General features: G+C 60.3%; 1 protein-coding gene across 1 annotated transcript in view; it reads left to right on the top strand.

The window, feature by feature from the left end:
- RGS12 (regulator of G protein signaling 12) overlaps window positions 1–19,884 on the top strand; it is a 116,089-nt gene that overhangs the window by 87,502 nt on the left and 8,703 nt on the right. Inside the window, exons 5-16 of the mRNA XM_055589233.1 lie at window positions 7,331–7,500; window positions 7,887–7,979; window positions 8,630–8,773; window positions 9,830–10,009; window positions 10,259–10,412; window positions 12,092–12,168; window positions 13,881–14,075; window positions 14,324–14,397; window positions 14,778–14,904; window positions 16,905–17,001; window positions 18,419–18,489; window positions 18,801–18,954. Of these exons, the coding sequence (XP_055445208.1) occupies window positions 7,331–7,500; window positions 7,887–7,979; window positions 8,630–8,773; window positions 9,830–10,009; window positions 10,259–10,412; window positions 12,092–12,168; window positions 13,881–14,075; window positions 14,324–14,397; window positions 14,778–14,904; window positions 16,905–17,001; window positions 18,419–18,489; window positions 18,801–18,954 (1,536 nt within the window). The remainder of the gene's footprint in view (window positions 1–7,330; window positions 7,501–7,886; window positions 7,980–8,629; window positions 8,774–9,829; window positions 10,010–10,258; window positions 10,413–12,091; window positions 12,169–13,880; window positions 14,076–14,323; window positions 14,398–14,777; window positions 14,905–16,904; window positions 17,002–18,418; window positions 18,490–18,800; window positions 18,955–19,884) is intronic.

Genomic DNA, 19,884 nt, shown 5'->3' with positions numbered 1-19,884 from the left:
TGGGTGGTCACCTTCTCATTACAGACAGGTTTCATGTTTATGAGACTGAAATTTTGTTAATAGGGAAATAAGAGTTTTATTGTGGAACATCTGTTTTCCCTTTACCACTGCTGGTTTAACAGAAAGGATTCCCCGAAGCCCCAGGGCTTCAGCTCCAGCCCTGGAGCCTCAGAGAGCAGCCTTGGGAGCTGCTCCGCCTGCTAAATAATTCAGGCTCCTCGCAGCCGCGGGCGAAAGGTCTGCTCTGAATTATGGATGCGTCTTTGTGAGGCTTTGTGTTAAGTGTACTGCGCCTCCTTCTCCCTTCGCTGAAGGGAGAGACTCGCCCTTGTCAGCCCGGGGCCGGGCATCTCTGGAGAAAGTGCACTAACTTGCCTCCTCGGGGAGCCGAGCTCAGGAGCAATGTCTCTGTGTGTGGCCTCAGCCTTTGCCCGGGGCCCCAGGGGCTGTGCCGGCTGAGCCTGGTATGGATTCAGAGGGGTGGTTTGCGGTGAATGGTTGGAAGTATTTGGTTAAGTGGCATCACAGTGGCTCTTATCAGCTCTGCCCAGGTAAAGTCCCTCTGGTCTGCGCCCTGTCGTGGTTGGCGGGGGCAGGCAGACCGCGCGGGCTCCAGGTATGTGTGCGGGGGTGGGGGTCGGCTCCCAGGCAGGTGGCCGTTAAGCCTACAGCCTGACCGTGAGCTGGGACTTAAGTCTTTACAGTGCTGGAGGTTATGGTGGATGAGATATTCTGGTGAGATAATGATGGGAGAGGGCCTCGAGTTACAGAATTACCCACGAAATGTTCATACAGGGGCGGGCCTCAAGGCACTCGCCAGAGGGTAGCCTGCGTGCTCGTCCAGCCAATGTAGGGGTCGTGGCATTCCCGTTCTCAGCAAATTTGACAGACCTCGTAAACTTCCTCACCAGGAAAGCGTTTCTTTGACTCAAACTGATTGAAAGGGAGAAAAAAAAAACACAGTGAGGACAGAGCCCAGGCAGCGTCTCTAAAGCTGGGCTGGGAGGCGGGAGGCTGGCTCTCCCACGGGGCTGGCAGGCGGAGGGCGGGCTCTGCCACAGGGTCTTCCCCTTGGGCTGGAGGATGCCTGTGGGTTTTCCAAACACCGGACTCCCCAGAGACTGTACTGGCCTTGGAGTTGGGGTGGGAATCCTGGCCTTGGGAGGAATTTCACTTGTGTTCAAGGGCAGTCCTGCCACAAATGTGCATCGTTTTCCGTGTGTTGAGAGCGGAAAGGTGCTGTGAATTATGAAATTCAGAATTTGACAATGGATGTCAAAGGCCAGGGGATCTTTGTGTGTGTTGTGGACACGGACGCGCTTGGGTTTTGTCGTCCCCGAGGGGCTCTGCACCCGCCCGGCGGGTCCCACGCGAAGGCTCACCAGGAGGTCTTATGGTGACAAGAACCGTATGCACATGCTGTGTGGGCCCGGGGTGTTTCATTCTCCCCTCTGAAGTGGGTGCTGGCTCCCTGAGGTCTGGCTGAGGTCCGCAGACGGGGGCGGCGTGGCCTGGCCCTGGGGTGCTCCTGCATGGTCTCTGCCATCCACCCTCCAAGCCCCCGGTGCCAGAGTTGAGACCCAGGGAGCAGGCATTCGGGTCCCAGAACCTGCAGCAGGGGGGTGTCTCCTGCAGACCGAGAAGGGGCTCATGGGGCGGTGCGGGTGCGGGGCCCCTTTCTGACCTTGTGGGTCCCCACGCCCCTCAGGCGAGCAGGAGTTTTCAGCCGAAGCGACTTCCTGGGGGGGCTCTGTCTGCAGGCAGAGCCCCCCAGCCTCCCTGACCCCTCCACTACCCCATCTTCCTGTGCAGGATGCCAGCGCCCCTAAGACTCATGCGGGGACCGCCCAGGTCCCGCCAAGAGTCCGTCAAGGCAGACCCCAGAGTGCACCGCTGACCTACCGGGTCCACACCAAGGGCCAGGAGGTTCCTTTTATTCTGACTGTAAAGTGTCTTTATGGATGAGAATTTTAAAACTAATCTTACTTATTTTCGGCCGTGCTGCGTCTTTATAGCTGCCGGCCTTTCTCTCATTGTGGTGAGCCGCACGTGGGCTCCATAAATGCGGCTCTGGGCTCTGGACCTCAGGCTCTGTAGCTGCTCTGAGGCACGTGGGTCTTCCCGCATCTGGGATGGAGCTTGTGTCTCCTGTGTTGGCAGCTGGATTCTTTACCGCGGGCCACCAGGGAAGCCCTCGATGAGACTTTTAAAGTGACACCTGTTGATCTGTGAGTCCTAAAAAGCGATTCGTATTTGCCAAGTCTTAATAGAAACGAGTCAGTGTACGGGTCGTCTTCCCCTAAAACATGTATTCAGCGTTCATCCTCTCCTTCCCTCAATCCCTCCGCAAACCTGCAGCGTGGGCCCCGCGCCCGTCTCCCTCCCGCCCTGTGCGCCTGCTCCGTGCCTGCTCCGTGTTGGAATCCAGACGTCTCGCGTTTGACAAGCAGAAGCTCTCACACTGAAGGGTGCAGCTGCTTGCTCTGCGGCTTGCTGCCCACCTCTCCCCCCTCCCCACAGTCCACGCCTGCAGTCCTCTCAGCCCCGCCCGCGCCCCCCTCCCCACCCACCGTCCAGGCCACAGTGCGCTCAGCCGCACCTCTGCCAGGGCAGCGCTCAGGGCCCCTCTCCACGGGCAGCCAGGAGGACCAGGTCCCTTCTGTTACTATTATTATTATTACTTGTCTTATTTTTTAACATAGATGTGATGATTTTTTCCAATATTTTTTATTGAAGTATAGTTCATTTGCAATGTTGTATGGATTTCTGCTGTACAGCAAAGCGATTTAGTCACATACCAACACATACACACGCGCACACACACACTTATATGTCCATTCTCTTTTAAAAATGCTCTTGCTCACTGGTTTATCACAGGATATTGATATAGTTCTCTGCGCTGTGCAAGTGGCCACGTCGTTCACCCACTCTACACATTTGTTGTTACTGTTACTCAGTCGCTCAGTCGTGTCCGACTCTTGGCAACCCCATGGACTGCAGCAGAGCAGGCTTCCCAGTCCTATACCATCTCCTGGAACTTGTTCAAACACATGTCGATTGAGTCAGTGATGCCATCCAACCATCTCATCCTCTGTCGTCCCCTTCTCCTGCCCTCAATCTTTCCCAGCATCTGGCTCTTTTTGCATCAGGTGGTCAAAGTATTGGAGCTTCAGCTTCAGCATCATTCCTTCCAATGAATATGCAGGACTGATCTCCTTTAGGACTGGATCTCCTTGCAGTCCAAGGGGCTCTCAAGAGTCTCCTCCAACACCACAGTTCAAAAGCATCAATTCTTTGGTGCCTGGCTTTCTTTATGGTCCAACTCTCACATCCATACATTGGAAAAACCATAGCTTTGACTCTACAGACCTTTGTTGGCAAAGAAATGTCTCTGCTTTTTAATATGCTATCTAGGTTTGTCATAGCTTTTTTTCCAAGGAGCAAGCATCTTAATTTCATGACTGCAGTCACCACCTGCAGTGATTTTGGAGCCCAAGAAAATAAAATGTGTCACTGTTTCCATTGTTTCCCCATTTATTTACCATGAAGTGATGCGACCAGATGCCATGATCTTCGTTTTTTGAATGTTGAGTTTTAAGCCAACTTTTTCACTCTCCTCTTTCACTTTCATCAAGAGGCTCATTAGCTCCTCTTTGCTTTCTGCTGTAAGGGTGGTGTCGTCTGCATATCTGACATTACTGGTATTTCTCCCAGCAATCTTGATTTCAGCTTGTGTTTCATCCAGCCTGGCATTTCACATGATGTACTCTGCATATAAGTTAAATAAGCAGAGTAACAATATACAGCCTTGATGTACTCCTTTCCTCATTTGGAACCAGTCTGTTCCTTCTTGTCCCTCTTTCAGATTTCTCAGGAGGCAAGTCAGGTGGTCTGGTATTCTCATCTCTTTAAGAATTTTCCAGTTTGTTTTGAGCCACACAGTCAAAGGCTTTAGCATAGTCAGTGAAGCAGAAGTAGATGTTTTTCTGAAATTCTCTTGCTTCTTCTATGATCCAGTGGGTGTTGGCAGTCTGATTCCTCTGCCTTTTCTAAATCCAGCTTGAACATCTGGAAGTTCTTGGTTCACGTCCTGCTGAAGCCTGGCTTGGAGAATTTTGAGCACTGCTTTGCTAGCGTGCGAGATGAGTGCAGTTGTGCGGTAATTTGAGCATTCTTTGGCATTGCCTTTCTTTGGGATTGGAATTAAAAACCGACCTTTTCTAGTCCTATGGCCACTGCTGAGTTTTCCAAAGTTGCTTGCATCTGCTCCCCCCAGCCTCCCACCCACCCCTCCCCAGCCCTCCCCCAGCCCCCCACCCACCGCTCCCCAGCCCTCCCCCTTGGCAACCGCGAGACTGTCCTCTGTGTCCATGCGTCTGTTTCGCAGACAAGTCCGTTCGTGTCATATTTTAGATTCTGCAGGTAAGTGACGTCACATGATATTTGTCTTTGTCTCATTTACTTCTCTTAGTGTCATAATCTCTAGGTCCATCCATGTTGCCACAGATGACATTATTTTGTTCTTTTCGCAGCCGAATAATATTCCACTGTGTGTGTGTGCCATGTCCTCTGTGCCCACGCGCCTGTCAGAGGACACCCAGGCGGCCTCCATGTCTTGGCTGCTGTGAACGTAGGGGTGCACGTGCCGTTCCAAATCCGAGTTCAGTCTGTTCTCCGTAACATTAGCGCCAGTTCACGTTCCCAACACACCCTTTCTCCACACCCCCTCCAGCGTTTATCATTTGTAGATGTCTTGATGGTGGCCATTCTGCTTGTGTGAGGTAACACCTTGTAATTTTGATGTGCGTTTCCCTGATGGTGATGCTGAGCACCTTTTTGTGAGCCCTAGGCCGTCTGCAGGCCATCTGTGGAGCGATGTCTGTTTAGGCTTCTGTTCACTTTCCCATCGGGTCGTTTGCTGTTGAGTTGTATGAGCTGCTTCTCTATTTTGGAGATTAAGCCTTGTCGTTTGCCTTGTTTGGAAATATTTTCTGCCATCTTGCCCTTCCCTTGCTTATCGCTGCCCCCCAGGGTGAAGCCCACACGGCCCGGGTGTCCACCACCCGGCCCCGCTGGCCCTGCCTTGGGGGCTGTCCTGCCGCTCGGGCGCCCAGCCACCCCGGCTGCGAGCCGTGTGTCTTCACGTGCTCATCCTCACTGAAGGCTTTTCTCAGGTCGGTTTCCATCTGTGCACCCCTCAGCTCTCAGCTCAGCCACGTGGCCTCAAGTGAGGAAAGCTGGAGAGCGTCTCGGTGCTCACAGTCCATCGTATTTTCAGGAAGACTGCTCATCTCATGAGGACAGCCATTTCTCAGCGTGGAGCGCGGCAGGAGAGCCTCCTGGCTCAGCCCCCACGGCCCGACGCTGGCTCTCGGTTCCCGTCGCTTTGGCCCCATGGGGTGGGGTCCTCCCGAGCTCCTGCCTAGTGACTGACTGTGCTCTTCTCCTGCTTTTTTTTGGCGTCTTGATCTTTTTTCTTATGATGTTTAGTTGCTCTTAAAGATAGAGAAAACTAGTCCTTCAACTGTGTAATGTGTTACTTGTATTTTCCAGTTTTTTGCTTGTCTTTTGACTTTGCTTGCAATGTTTTTTACATACTGAGATTTACTTTATTTTGTTGAGAGTAGTTGACAGACAGCTTTGTTTCAGGTGTACAGCGATGGTTCAAAATGTGTATATATTGTAAAAGAACCACCGCTCACGTTGCAGAACTTTTGAGATGAGAAGTTGTAGGGCTTCCCAGTGGCGCTGGTGGAAAGGACCCGCTTGCCATTGCAGGAGACGTAAGAGACACGGGTTCGATCCCTGGGCCAGGAAGATGCCCTGGAGGAGGGCATGGCAACCCCCTCCAGTATCCCTGCCTGGAGAATCCCATGGCCAGGAGAGCCTGGCGGGCTGCAGTCCCCGGGGTCGCAGACTTGGACACACTGAGTGCGCGCGGGGAGCTCGTCACGGCCTGCCCTCAAGCCGCGCTCTCAGACGCGTGTTGGCTTTGCTCACCGTGTGTCCCGTCTCAGGGACGGCTCACCTTGGGATTGGCGTTTGTGCCCTCGGGCCCCGCCCCCACGCGGCCAGCGCTGGCACCACGCAGCCTGTGCTCACACACGGAGACTCCGAGTCTGTCCCCCGGCTCTGGGTGCCCTCACTTGGCATTTCGGAGGGCTCTCCTATGCTCCCTTCCAGTGTTTCTCTGCCTTCACCGTTCACGCCTGAATCTTTGGTCTGCTTGGGGTTTGTTCTGGAGCGCGCTGGGAGAGCCCTGCCCCATTACTGTCCAGGCGGCCACTGCTGGCCCGTGGCGCTCCCTGTGACCAGGGTGTCCTGTGCCACCGCTGGCCCGCGGCGCTCCCTGTGACCGGGGTGTCCTGTGGGTGGAGTGGACGCTCCTGCAGCAGCCGCCGCGCCCACCCCGCTCAGGACGCGTGTGCAGCGTGTCTGGCATCGGTGGGGGGGGTGGTCCTGCCTCTGTCTTATGTAGTTGTCCTCACGGACCTCCACACTCCTCCACACGCGGTTTTGTCCAGATCTGATAAAGCACACGTGGGGAAGTGTGTCAGGAGGAGAGGTTGACTCGGGGGGTGAGCATCTCTGAGGTTCAGTCAACCGTGGAGCCGTGGGGTCTTCCAGGACCCCAGCCCCAGGGAGGAGGGGTGGGGAGTGTGTGTGTGTGTGAGCCAGCCTGTGAGAGTGTCAGTGTGTGTGTGTGAGCCTGCCTGTGAGTGCATCCGTGAATGTGTGTGAGCCGGCCTGTGTGTCAGTGTGTGAGTGTGAGCTGGCCTGTGTGTCAGTGTGTGTGTGTGAACCTGTGAGTGTGTCAGTGTGTGGGTGTGAGCTGGCCTGTGAGTGTGTCAGTGCATGTGGCGAGTGTGTTTCCGGCCAGTACATGCAGAAGCAGAGCTCTCCTCTTGGGGTTCTGTGTGTCGGGCTCCAGCAGAGCAGGTCCAGGCAGTTGTGTGCGTGGGCCCTGCTCCCTGCTGGGCACCGCGGCGTGCTGAGTGATGTGTGTGCCTCTCCGGGTCCTGGGAACCCGCCCGTGCCCCCTGCCCTCTGCTCTGCCCACCATCACCTGGCCCCGGCCCCAGGCGCCTCGGGACCCTGCGCGGACTCAGTGCTCCCTCCCTGTGGCACCGGCAGCCAGGTCGGCCGTGACCCCGGGGGCGCCCTTGTCGGGGTGCACCTCTGCCGCAGGAGGTGCATTCCGTCTCGTCCCCGGGCGCCCGAACAGCGTGGCGGCAGTGTGGGCGCTCCCCCCCGCCCAGAGGGGACAGCTTGGGGAGGCGGCGGGCGGGAGGGCAGGGGCCGCAGTGAGCGAGGTGTGTGTGGCCCGCAGAGCTGACTGGCGCTGACCTGAAGGACTGCGTGAGCAACCACAGCCTGAGCAGCAATGCCAGCCTGCCCAGCGTGCAGAGCTGCCGGCGTCTGCGCGAGCGGAGAGTGGCCAGCTGGGCCGTGTCCTTCGAGCGCCTTCTGCAGGACCCGCTCGGCGTTCGCTACTTCTCCGTGAGTCTGATGGGCAGCAGGCACCCCCTCGAGCAGGACTGGGCAGGCAGGGCAAGTGTCTCCTCCTCCTGCCTCAGCCCCGGACACTCAGTTCCAGGGTCAAAGGGAGCCTCTCTCTGCTGTGTCAGGGCCTCCGTGAACCCTCAGCAGCTGCCTGTGAGCCCGGCCCCACTTCGGGAGGGATGCTCAGCTCCTCGGGCGTCCCCAGCCTTTGGGTTTATCTTCAGGGGAGCTCTGGAGAGGTGCTTGGCACCTCTGGTTTCTGTGAAAGGGGGAAAATCAGAGTAAAGTGGGGAGGAGATAGCACAGGAAGGGGAGGTCCCCCCGCCGCTGACTGGCCCTCTTCTGATGACTGTGTGACGGTTAATCAATGGTGTTTTCCTTAGGATTTTCTAAGGAAGGAGTTCAGTGAAGAAAACATTTTGTTCTGGCAGGCCTGCGAATACTTTAACCATGTTCCCGCACACGACAAAAAGGAGGTAGGTTTCTCAGGCGGGGACGTGGGGGGGTTGGAGGGCGGGTGGTTTCAGCGGAGGTTCACACCTAGTTTGGCTGAAAAGTCTACGCACAGATACTTTCACACGATTAAAAAAATGCTTCTTTCAGAATGTTTCTTAATATATGTGATATTTAGTTTTGCCTACACTCAGCATAAATGCCTGGAGCCCGACGCTTGGCTCAGCACGTGTACTGCCTGCTGCCCAGAGTGGAAGGGGAAATGGGAGAGAATCTGGGGGTGGGGGCGCCTTCCAGGAGCTTCCGTCTGGGCAGCCACGTGCAGGCCGCGTGGGGCGGGCTGGGTCCCGGTGCGACCTGCCCTGAGGCGGCCTGCCCCCCTCCCCTCTGCCCCCCACGCTCGGCGCCACGGGGACCACGTGACAGGAGCCCCAGCCCAGATCTTCTGAGCATTCGGATTGCCCTTTGACAGAACTTGGAGAGGAGCCGATTTATTGAAAAGCTTCATGCCAGCTGATACTTTCAGTCAGATTTCAACCAAGAGATGGTTATTAGGTCCCAAGAAAATGTGTCTCCAGGGCCTGCAGCCATGTCAGGCGTTAGGGCGGCACTGGTGGGCGGGCACGGAAGACGTGTGCGGTCTGTGTGTCCGGCTCACACGCTGCCCCGTCAGCTCTCCTACAGGGCCCGCGAGATCTTCGGTAAGTTCCTGAGCAGCAAGGCCACCACGCCGGTCAACATCGACAGCCAGGCCCAGCTGGCGGACGACATCCTCAACGCCCCCCACCCTGACATGTTCAAGGAGCAGCAGCTCCAGGTGATGGCCCTGGCGGGGGTGCAGGGTGGGGTCCTGGAGGGCTGCCCCCACAGGCGCCAGCCCCCTGCAGGAGTGCAATGGTACCCTCCCCACACTGGGCTCCCAGCTCAGGGCCAGGGTTCAGCAGGGCCCAGAGCAGGAAGACCCAGCACCGCGTCCCTGTCTGTTGGCTGCTCTTTGTATGCATCTGCACACGATCACAGGTTCATGGGCGTTGACACACACAGAGCTCCTAGGTGTGTGGGTCTTTTCAGCTTTAGGACATCACGGTGATGAGAAGTGTGTGTGGGGCCTAGTGTTAGAGCCCAAGTCCACATGGGACCTAGTGTTAGAGCCCGTGTAAAACATGGGACCTAGTGTTAGAGTGCATGTTCACGTGGACCTGGTGTTAGAGCCCGCATCCACATGGGACCTGGTATTAGAGCCCACATCCACATGGGACCTGGTATTAGAGCCCGCGTCCCCATGGCACCTGGTGTTAGAGCCCGCGTCCCCATGGGACCTGGTGTTAGAGCATGTGTCCACTGGCCTCAGTAGAGGTTCCTTCTGTTGCCTAGTCACAAAGGTTGAAACAAATGAGGAAGGTATTTTCTTTTTTATATGTATTTATATATCGGCTGCACCGGGTCTTAGCTGCGGTGTGTGGGACCTAGTTCCTTGACTGGGGGTTGAACCTGAGCCTCCTGCATTGGAACCCCAGAGTCTTAGCCACTGGGCCACCAGGGAAGTCGCGGAGGAAAGTATTTTCAAGGCAGATCTCACTTCCTTTAGGTTCCGGTTGCCTTTGGTTTTGTTCTTATTTAACAAAGTCAAGGTTCTTCATGACTGTCCTTGGCTGTCCTGAGTCCCCTCAGGCGCTGGCTTCATGTAGGTGTTGGAACGGGCTGGTTGTAAGCGTGACCCCGGGGGCTGGTGTGTTATGAGACGTGTGATCACATGTTGAGGAGCCTGGGCGACCCCTCTGGGGCAGACGAGGGGCTGTGGGAAGAGGCTTGCCCCCTTGGGACCGAGGGTCCGGTTCTGTGTGTGACGGGACGGTGCTGCGTTTCCCAGCAGATCTTCAACCTGATGAAGTTCGACAGCTACACGCGGTTCCTGAAATCCCCGCTGTACCAAGAGTGCATCCTGGCCGAGGTGGAGGGCCGCCCGTTGCCTGACGCGCAGCAGGTCCCCAGCAGCCCTGCCTCCAAGCACAGCGCCAGCTCGGACCACTCCAACACGTCCACGCCCAAGAAGGTGCCCGTCTGCGTGCCGGCCTTCCCTGGGAGGGCATTCTGCAGACAGCAGACGTCCCTGCTGGCGTCTTCTCTCACTCGAAGAACCTGAAAGTCGCGCGCTCCCGCTGCACTCCCGGGGCTCCGGGCGGGGCTGCACCTCCCTGGAGACCCCGGCCTGGGTGTTCTGCCCCACTTCCCTTCCCCTGCCTCTCCTGCGACAGTACAGCAGCCTCACACTGTTTTAACAGCGCTTTCCCTTTGACGGCAGTTGAGCGGAAAATCAAAATCAGGACGGTCCCTGAATGAAGAGCTGGGGGATGAGGACAGCGAGAGGAAGCGGAAAGGCGCTTTCTTCTCGTGGTCGCGGACCAGGAGCACCGGGCGCTCCCAGAAGAAGAAGGACCATGGCGACCGTCCGAACGGTTCGTGGTCTGTCCTGTGCGGGGGGCGGGGGCACGGAGGAGCCAGCGCGGGCTGTGCCGTGCGCTGGCCTGTGGGGCGGCCGGCGGGGGCCGTGGGGCAGCTCCGGTCTTCTGAGAGGCGCGGGGTATGTCCCGCCCCCGCCCCCCCAGCCCGGGCGCCCTGCGGGGGGCCTGGTGCCCGCCACTCAACCCCCGTCTTGCCCGAGCGGTCACATGCTCTTTGTAGAAAGTTTGGAGGACACAACCAGGAGAACAGGAACACAGGTGTCTGCTCTTGCTTTTCTGGGCGTGCCGGGGTCCATGAGCCTGTCATTTTTTAAAGAAAATGTGACACCATAGCTGGGTTATCGGGCATTTTCCCAAAGTCGTCCTTGTATTATTGCAATTCTTAAAGGTCAGCAGTCTAGAGCTTTTCCCCCATGCTTCTTTCTCCTGTGTGGCTGAAAGAGAGGGTGAGGGGGGCGGGGCCGTTGCTGGGAGGAGGTGGTGGGGTGGGGGTGCAAGGCAGCAGAGGACGGGGCCGCTTCTTCCCCACAGACTGCCACGAGCGGGGTTATTTTCCAGCAAGTAACCTGGAGGCTTCAGGCCTGGTCCCCAGGTTTAGACTGGAAGCCCGTCGGGGGCTCGGACAGGGAGCAGCTGAGCACAGGGTGGAGGTGGCCTCCCCGCGGCCAGGCCCGTGCTGTGCCGGACGGTGGGTAGAGTGTGCTCATCTCCTCGGAGCAGCCTGCGAAGCAGGCCTGCACCCCTTTTACAGAGGGCTGAGGGGGCTGTGCGCCTGGTGGGGCCCTCAGGCTCCGGGCCAGCCGGGGCCGCGGGGACAGCAGTCTACCACAAGGAAGGGCAGACGACTGGGGGATGGGGGCGCTGTGGCCAGTGGGGCCAGGGACCCCCGAGGACCCGAGATGGGGCTGTGCCTGCCTCTCTAGGGCTGTGCCCCCAGGCAGGACCCCAGGAGGCCAGGGCCCCCACACCCCGATCTTCAGAGAGCCACCTGGAAGGGCGCTAAACCCTGAGTCCAGGGCCCTCCCCAGGAGTTCTGACTCGGTTGCCTGGCCATCTTTGCTTTAGGAAGGTGGTTGATGGACCCTGGGGGCCTCTGTCTAATCGGGCCCCTGCTCAGCCCCAGGGCCCTGCACAGAGGCCTGATCCTGGAGTCTAATCGGGCCCCTGCTTAGCCCCAGGCCCCTGCACAGAGTCCTGATCTGGGAATCGGTGTTGTGCTCTGGAAGGGCCTTTCCGCAACACAGTGGTCGCAACTTTCAGACCATAATTAGCTGCGTTAGTGACATCAGACAGTGCGTCATCGCTGGTTTAGGACTTCCCGGGGGCTGGCGGTGGAGCTGCAGTGACCCGCTGCGTGTTAAGCTGCGTGCAGAGAGAACAGTTGCGGATGAGTGAGGGGCCACGAGGCCCTGCACTCGCTCGTGCGTTGACTGTGAGGAGGGCAGGGGCAGGGGGTGGGGGGGGAGGCGCGCATGGCCGCAGACAGAGCAGAGCGCAGGCCTGGGTTGGGCTCCTGGCTCCGCTGGGTGCCAGGCTTCTGTCCTCCGAGTACGTCTGTCCAGCCTGAGCCACTGGGGGTGTGGGGGCCTGGCCATGCTCGGGGGGTGGTTGCGTTAAGTGAGGAGGTGTGAGGCTGGTGCGGTCGCGTGTCCTGAGTGCCCGTGTCCCCGCAGATGCCCTGCACGCCAATGGAGGCCTGGGCCGCCGGGAGTCACAGGGCTCTGTGTCCTCGGCCGGGAGCCTGGACCTGGTGAGTGCCCGCAGAGCTGCCGCCCTTGTCCACGGGGCTTCCGGGAGGAGTGGGGATGGGTGGGAGGGCGCCCCAGAGCACTGAGAATATCTCGGGCTTTATTTCCCAGCCTTTGTTCTTGCGGGCACGTGTCTCTGGACGCCCACGGGAGCAGCAGGTGCTCATCTTTGTCTAGGCATCTGCACGCCCGCAGGGCTGTGAGCTCCGATGCCCCGCGGCCACGCCCGTGCACGGGGGGTGGTGCCCAACCTGCACGCCCGCAGGGCCGTGAGCTCCAATGCCCCGCGGCCGCGCCCGTGCATGGGGGTGGTGCCCAACCTGCCCGGCCCCGCGCCCCTCACTCTGCTGAGCCGCCCGCCGGGCCCCCACTTCCAGTGACGTGGAGGAGGCATCAGCAGACTGGCTGGCTTCTTAGCTGCTGTCTAATGCCAGCTTTGGAAAACCCTGTTGTCAGCAGCCTGGTCTCTTGAAATGGTCAGGCAACGGTTAGTGTAGGACGCGTTCTTCTCCAGCTGAGGCAGTACCAGGTAGAGCTGGCAGGCAGACCTTGCACCCGCGGCCCAGCGGCTTCAAAGGGCGTGTATATCACACATGCATCTGCGAAGGGCACTCTGGGGCCATTTTCTGTCTGTCTGCCACCTACAGACTAGTTTTCTGAAGTCACATTTGAGTGAAAGGGATTTTCTGACCCCAGGAGGAAAGTGTGTTACCAACCTGAGGAGCAGGGTAGGTCAGACCTTAGGAGGATGTATGTGGGGAGCCCCTTCCAGCAGGCGGGGCTCCTGTGGCTCAGGGACCCGGAGGAGCATCGTGGAGGGACCTGGGATCTGCCCGGGCAGCTGGGCTGCTGGGTGGCTCCTGTCCTGCCCTGGGACCCGGCTCTGAGTGCACCTGGGCTCGCTTCCTCTGCACCACACAGACACCGCAGCACTGCTCTGCCCCGGCCCCTTCCCCTGGCAGACAGGGCTCCCCGCTGTGGGGCCTGGGCTGCGGGCCCTGCAGGCGGCAGCCCCCCAGCCTTCCCCCCGAAGGAAGGGCCTGGGGCCCCTGTTACCCCACGCCACCTCCCCCCACGTGCTCCTCTGACCTCGGACGTGTGCTGCCGGCCCTGAGCCTCGGCCAGGCCGCCCACCTGCCCTGCTGTCCGTCAGCCTGCTCCTCCCAGAAAGGCCTCCAATCCTGGGAGGTTGGGCAGAAAGAGCCAGAAAAGCGACCAGAAGCAGCAGAGGTTGGGCTGCAGGCCCTCAGCGCTGATCCAGCCCGCCTCGTGTCCACGGCCCCCAGACTGAGTGGCGAGCAGGCAGCGCAGCTCGTGGTCCCCAAGAGGCCCCACGGGGCTCCAGAGGTGACTCCATGCGCTTCTGGGTCAGGGAGGCCACGACCGGACCCCCAGAAACCACAGTGTAAAGACCCGTCCTGTTCTGAGCAGGAAAGCTGTGTGGTTAGCTGTCAGCCTAACCCTTGTGAGTTAGACCCATAGGATGGAGGGTGGGCCTGTCCGGACGGCGCCTGAGGTTCCGAGAGGTGCTGGCTCCCTCCCGTGTGGCTGGAGGCCCTGCAGCGCAGCACGCTTGTCAGAGCAGGTCGTGTGCTTGTGTGTTGGAGCTGGGTGTGCACGGGGGGCACCTTGCTGCCCCCCCGCGTGTGCAAGCAGCGCCAGCCCTGCCCAAGCAGCCCCGCCCTGTGCCCACCCCGTGTCTCCCTGCCCCCAGCCAGAGGCCTGCAGGACCCTCGCGCCCGAGCGGGACAAGCCAGCCAAGCACTGCAGCATCCAGCTGCCCGACGGGACGGCCTGCGTGGTGCTGGTCAGGGCCGGGCTCTCCATCAAGGACGTGCTGGCTGGGCTGTGTGAGCGGCACGGCATCAACGGGGCTGCCGTGGACCTCTTCCTGGCGGGCGGGGACAAGGTGCGGCTGTAGAGACCTCGGGCCTTTCTCTGGGGGGTGCCTGTCCTGTGGGGGTCCTGCCGATGGGGGGCCGGCCCGCCCGCGTCTGTCTACCTCACCTCTGCTGGAGGCCTGGCCGGGAGCCCGGCCCGGCTGTGAGCTCCCTTGGCAGGCAGCCTTCTCCGGGCTCCGCAGCGGCGCTGTGCTCCCAGTGGCCGCGTGCCCGGCCCCCGCTGACAGCCTTCTCTGTCCCTTCCGTGTGCTCGAAGCCTCTGGTGCTGCATCAGGACAGTAGCATCTTGGAGTCCAGGGACCTGCGCCTAGAAAAACGCACTTTATTTCGGTAAGAAAAATACAGCTGCTGATTCCATAAGGTTTCCAGAGTCACAGGGCTGTTTCTGACGACTTGTTCTGCTGGCCTCCGCTCTGCTGGGACGGGAGGGCTGACACCCCCACTGTGAGCTTGGAAGGGGCAGGAGCCCCCGGGGCCAGAGGGTCACGCTCCCTGCCGGCAACCACCGTCAGGCTGCACCCAGTGTAGGGCCGTCTCACCCTGGCGGCCCTCAGGCCCTGGAGAAGCCCCCGCAGGCTCTCCCTGTGGAACCCCGGCCGCCCTGGTGACGGTGACTCTGTGGGTGCCGCTGTGCTCTCGAGGGAGAGTGTCTGCGCGAGGGTTGCACGTGCATGTGGCAAAGGCGTGCTTGTTTCTCCCCCTCTGCCCAGGCTGGATCTGGTGCCGATTAACCGATCCGTGGGACTCAAGGCCAAGCCCAGCAAGCCCGTCACGGAGGTGCTGCGTCCCGTGGCGGCCAAGTACGGCCTGCGGCTGAATGAACTGGTGGCCCGGCTGGTGAGTAACCAGGCTGACCAGGGACACAGGGCCCTCTGTGCTCCGAGCTGCCCACGGGCTCCAGCCTGCCAGGGTGCAGTTTGCCCCCAGTCGTCCACAGAGTGAGCTGTGGCGTCGCAAGGGGCGGGCGAGGAGCGGCTGGCGGCGCCCGGAGCCCTGAGAGGCCGTCACCCCAGCCCGCCTGCTTGTCACCCTGCAGTGGACACGCTCGCTGTTCCTGCCTCCATCGTGCCCTCTGGGTTTGGGTTGAGATTTGGGGGTTTTGGCCCAAGGAGGCCAAGAAAAGCAACAAAGGGAAACCCTGCAGCGTCCCGCCATTTGCACACCTGACCAGACGTCGGTCCATCCACACCAGCCCCTCACGCGCCCGCTAACTGCCCGGCTGCCCACACGCTGAGGGTCTGATGGTGCTCTGGCATTTCCCAGCCGGCCATCGGGTTACTTGGTGAACGGGTTAAGGAGGGACAGAGCAGAGCCCTACCCTGTCGCCAGACGGCATCTGGGGAGACTCGGGCCAGCAGGCTCGGACCTGTCCCCACACGCACCACATGTTTGCTTTGAGATGTGACTCAGGACCCACTGAGGGCTTTCCCATGGCTCAGCGGTAAAGAATGCGCCTGCAACGCAGGAGTCACAGGAGACACGGTCCCTGGGTGGGGAAGGTCCCCTGGAGGAGGAAATGGCAACCCACTCCAGTATTCTTGCCTAGAGAATCCCATGCACAGAGGAACCTGGCGGGCTACAGTCCATGGGGTCATGAAGAGTCAGACACGTTGAAGTGACTGAGCATGCACTTATGGCCCGTGGCCTGTGTTCTTTCTTTACAAAATATACTGTATCAGAACTACAATTGTAAGTATTTTTAGGATTTTTATTTTCTCTGAGATGAGCTCCAGAATTGTTCAGAAATTTTGAATTGAGCCAGAGGACCAGTCCCGAGGAGAACCCAGGGCTCCCCCCCGCCCAGCTTGGGACGGTGGGGGAGGGGATGGGGGGAGTGCTGCCCCAGAATCTGGAGTCTAGCATATGCCCAATGGAGAGGGGCACGGCCTGGGTGCCACGTGGCCTCCCTGCCCTCCCTTGGCTGAGATCCTAAGCCATGGCTAATGCTTTGTGCCTGTAGACCTATCTGTAAAGTGGGGGAGTCAGGGCAGCTTGCTCGTGGGGTCACTGTGGGGCTTCCGTCCCAGGGGGCTGGCTGGCAGGCAGGGCTCCTTCCCTGCTGGGGCCTGAGCCAGAAGGGCAGTCCAGCCGCTCCAGGGGAGAGGCTGGGGGAACTGGGGAGGGTAGAACACGAGGCTACGGCTGTCCTGGGACCCTCTCGCAGACCCTCCTGGGTGAGCTGTGGGCCACTGAGGCCAGGAGGTCGTAAGCCACCTGGACCTGCTAGCCTTGTCCGCTCCCCACTTGGCTGGAGCTCTGGCTGAGTGTAGGGTCACTAGGAGTTCAAGAGCCAGACTGCACGTTCAGATTGTTTTTTGACAGAAGCTGCGGGACTCGAACAGCAAAATAGTCCCCCAGGGGAGAAGGGCAGGATCCTGGGCCTCAGACCTGCCTGCTCCCTGCTCTCAGGGAGGGGCGCGAAGCCCTACACGCACTTCCTGGCGCACTGAGGACCAGCGAGGCGGGCTCGGGGTGGCCCCCTGCAGGCTGAGAGAGGCCCTGAGACTTCGGCCAGCTTGACTTGGGGACGCACATGTTAGTGGTACCATCGTGTGACCTCGACCCCTGAGTCTTCAACCCGACTCGGTGTAGCCCGCAGCTGGCTCCAGGTGGTAGCCCCGTTCACGCGGGTTCCTCAGGGTGCCTGCGCTTGGGATCCGTGTCATTCCACGTCAGGAGTCTGTGGCCAGCCCTGCTGAGGTGGCAGGACCTGGGGTCAGCTGGCCTATGTGACTCCATCAAGCCTGGGGTGGTCTTGCTGGCAGATGGACCACACATGGTTGTTCCGGAGAGCTCCAGCCCGCGTGGGCTGCTCATTACACCATCTCTGCCTCTAGAGTGGAGAGAAGGAGCCCCTGGACCTTGGGGCCCCCATCTCAAGTCTGGACGGACAGCGGGTCATCTTGGAGGAGAAGGACCCCTCCCGAGGGAAAGGTGAGCGGAGAGATGCCGGGTCCCGGGCTCTGCTGTCCGGTCTCAGCGTGACGCTGCAGAAGGCTGCTCACGGCTTTAGGGTCTCCTGGGGCCCGGCAGCTCCCCACCGTGGCCAAGTTCAAGCCTGACGGGCATCTGACTGTGGGCAGGAGCGCTGGGGCCTCGCCGAGCGTGTCTCCTCTGCTGGGAGAAGGGCGACAAGCCCTGCCGAGACCCCAGGGCGCCCCAGGGCGTCCTGGCATGTGCTCTGCTCCTGGAGGGCCCCCATCCTCTGCAGGAGGGCCCAGGACCCCAGGGTGTTGCTGCTGCTCCGGGCCCAGCGGTGGCTGAGGTGGGGCCTGGGTGGAGACTGGGCGGTGACGGAGCGCCTGTGCACAGGGCGGCAGCGGTTCACTGAGCTCTCCCATGCTCGCTGCCTTGGCCTTGCCCGCGCAGCCTCTCAGGGAGAGCGATCCCCGCGGCAGTGCGACCGCCGGGGCTCTGTCAGGTCACCTGGCCTCGCCTTGAGTCTCGGGGACTGGCACTCCCCAGAGCGCTCAGCCCCTCCCAGGTGGAGGGTAGCGGGGCCGTGTCTCCTGCAGGGAGTCCCTGGAGTCCACTGAACAAGGCGAGTGGAGGGCCGTGCGGGGAGCTGCCCCATCCCTTTCCCAGGCTGACTCAGCTCTGAAGTGGGGCACTGGTCACTCGTCTGTGTCCCCCCAGGTGACCTGCACTGTGGTGGCCTCTCTGCCCTCGGGGCTCCAGCGCAGCCCCTTGTCCCCCTCTGGGCCCATCTGGGTTCTGAGAGTGCAGTGCGCTCTCCCCCTGGCCGGCGGCTGGTCTGGGGGCGAGTGGCCTGAGCAGGGTGCGGGTGCTCAGCGCCCCCTCCAGGGTCTGATGCGGTTGGACCCCCTGGCCCATGTGCACAGGTGAGCCTGAAGGTGCAGCCGCAGGCAGGTGTGTGCCGGGTGCGGAACGCTGCTCACAGATGGGATGGCAGGACTGCGCCGGCCCGTCCTGGGCCAGAGCAGTGGCCATGCAGCGTGAGGGCTGGGGGCCAGCCTGCGGCCCTGACTTGGGGCGGTGGCCGTGGTTGAAAATACATAATGAATGTGATAGCCTCCTACTTTCTAAAGGCACTCGTGCCAAACAGTCCCCAGGAGGCCCTTTCTGTCACTGCAGAGCCCAGTGAGCACGGTCACCCTCACCCCGCCCTGTCCAGATGCGGCCAGTCCGGGGCGCTGGTCCTTTGGCCCTTGGCCCTTGGCCCTGTGCGGGCACCTCGGCCTGAACGTGATGGAGATAAGGGACCTCTCGTACCTTGGCTTCTGTGCAGCTTTGCTCTCAAAGATGTATAAACGTCATTGTATTGATGTGGAGGTGGGTTTGCGGTTCACTGCAGTATAAAGTCTATCTCAACTGTGTTCGGTGTCCACAGATAAACAGAGAAGTGCGCCGGTCAGACAAAGCACAGCTGTAAACGCCAGCTCCAGGAATCACTCGGCTACGGTAATTTCTCCTCACCCCGCACCTGCGATGCTTGGGGGCGGTGGCCCCCGCGGCCCTCTGCTCCAGTCGGGCCTGCACCCCGGGGTGGGGGATTCTTCTAGGGCCCCTTTGTGGTGCCCGCTCCCACTGGACTGGGAATCGCTGGGTGGGTGTGTGTGCCTCACACGCAGTCTTTATTGCAACTGACTTCTGCAACTCATGTAAAGTCCAAATCCGTGCAGTGTGTGTTTCCAAGTCCCCTGTTATATAACTGATGAACGTGCTGCTGTGTCTGCAACGTGAGTGGAACTTTGACTTTCCTTCTGACGCAGGGAGAGGAGAGAACACTAGGCAAGTCTAATTCTATTAAAATTAAAGGAGAAAATGGGAAGAATGCTAGGGAGCCCCGGCTTTCAAAGAGAGAAGAATCTATTGCAAAGATTGGGAAAAAAAAATATCAGAAAATTAATTTGGACGAAGCAGAGGGTACGTGTACTTTTTAAAACTTGCACGTTTTTCGTGAATGCGTAGGACCCCTAGAACCTTCTCTGGGTTATGCCACTGGGGTGACTGTGGCCCCTTCACACTGAGAAGTCACCCGTGTGGGTCTACACGTGTCGGTGTAACCTTACTAAGGACCCAGTTTTCAGACCGAAGGCCGGGCCCTTTGGGAGTTAGGGAGCCCCCGCCTGGGGCTGCAACAGGTGGTCTCTGTGTCCCCCTCACAGCGCTGTCCTGCTGAGAGTCCCTGGGAGGCGGGGCCCTCGTCAGGGGGCGGGCCCTCGCGGGGGAGGGCGGGTCGTATCAGGGGGCGGGCCCTGTCAGGGGCGGATCCCGCCAGGGGGCGGGTCCTTCCAGGGGCGGATCCCGTCAGGGGGCGGGCCTTTGCCGGGGGGCGGGTCCTTCCAGGGGCGAATCCCGTCAGGGGGCGGGCCTTTGCCAGGGGGCGGGTCCTGCCAGGGGCGGGTCCTGTCAGGGGGCGGGCCTTTGCCAGGGGGGCGGGTCCTCTCCACGGGGCGGGCCCTCGCGGGGGCGGGTCCCAGGTGAGGCGGAGCCCTGGCTGCAGAGGCCGGGAGGAGACGCTGTGTGTCAGGCCGTGGGGCCGGCCGCCCGCGCTGTCCCCGGACTGCAGGACGAAGGAGGGCAGCGCGTGAAAGACAGGGAGGCGGGAAGCTTTCCCTCCAGAAGCCTGTAACACAAGAGAAACGCTAGGAGCAGCCCCGCTCTGAGCTGCCCTGTGACGGCTGAACCCGGCAGTGCTTCCGCTCGGCTGGCTCGTCGCAGCGCCTGCGCTGCCCGGCCGCGCCTGCGCCGAAGCGCCCGCCTTCTGCGCACCCTCAGGTGTGAGGTTTCAGGCTCCTTGGTGGTCAGAAGCTAAGACTGTAACCTTAGTTAGCTAAGCTAACCCGAAAAAGG

This window comes from Bubalus kerabau, chromosome 7 (assembly GCF_029407905.1).
Source record: "Bubalus kerabau isolate K-KA32 ecotype Philippines breed swamp buffalo chromosome 7, PCC_UOA_SB_1v2, whole genome shotgun sequence".
In the NCBI taxonomy this organism is placed as follows: Eukaryota; Metazoa; Chordata; class Mammalia; order Artiodactyla; family Bovidae; genus Bubalus; species Bubalus kerabau.
The sequence above is the reverse complement of the archived record's forward strand: the minus strand, read 5'-3'. Positions and strand labels throughout refer to the sequence as shown.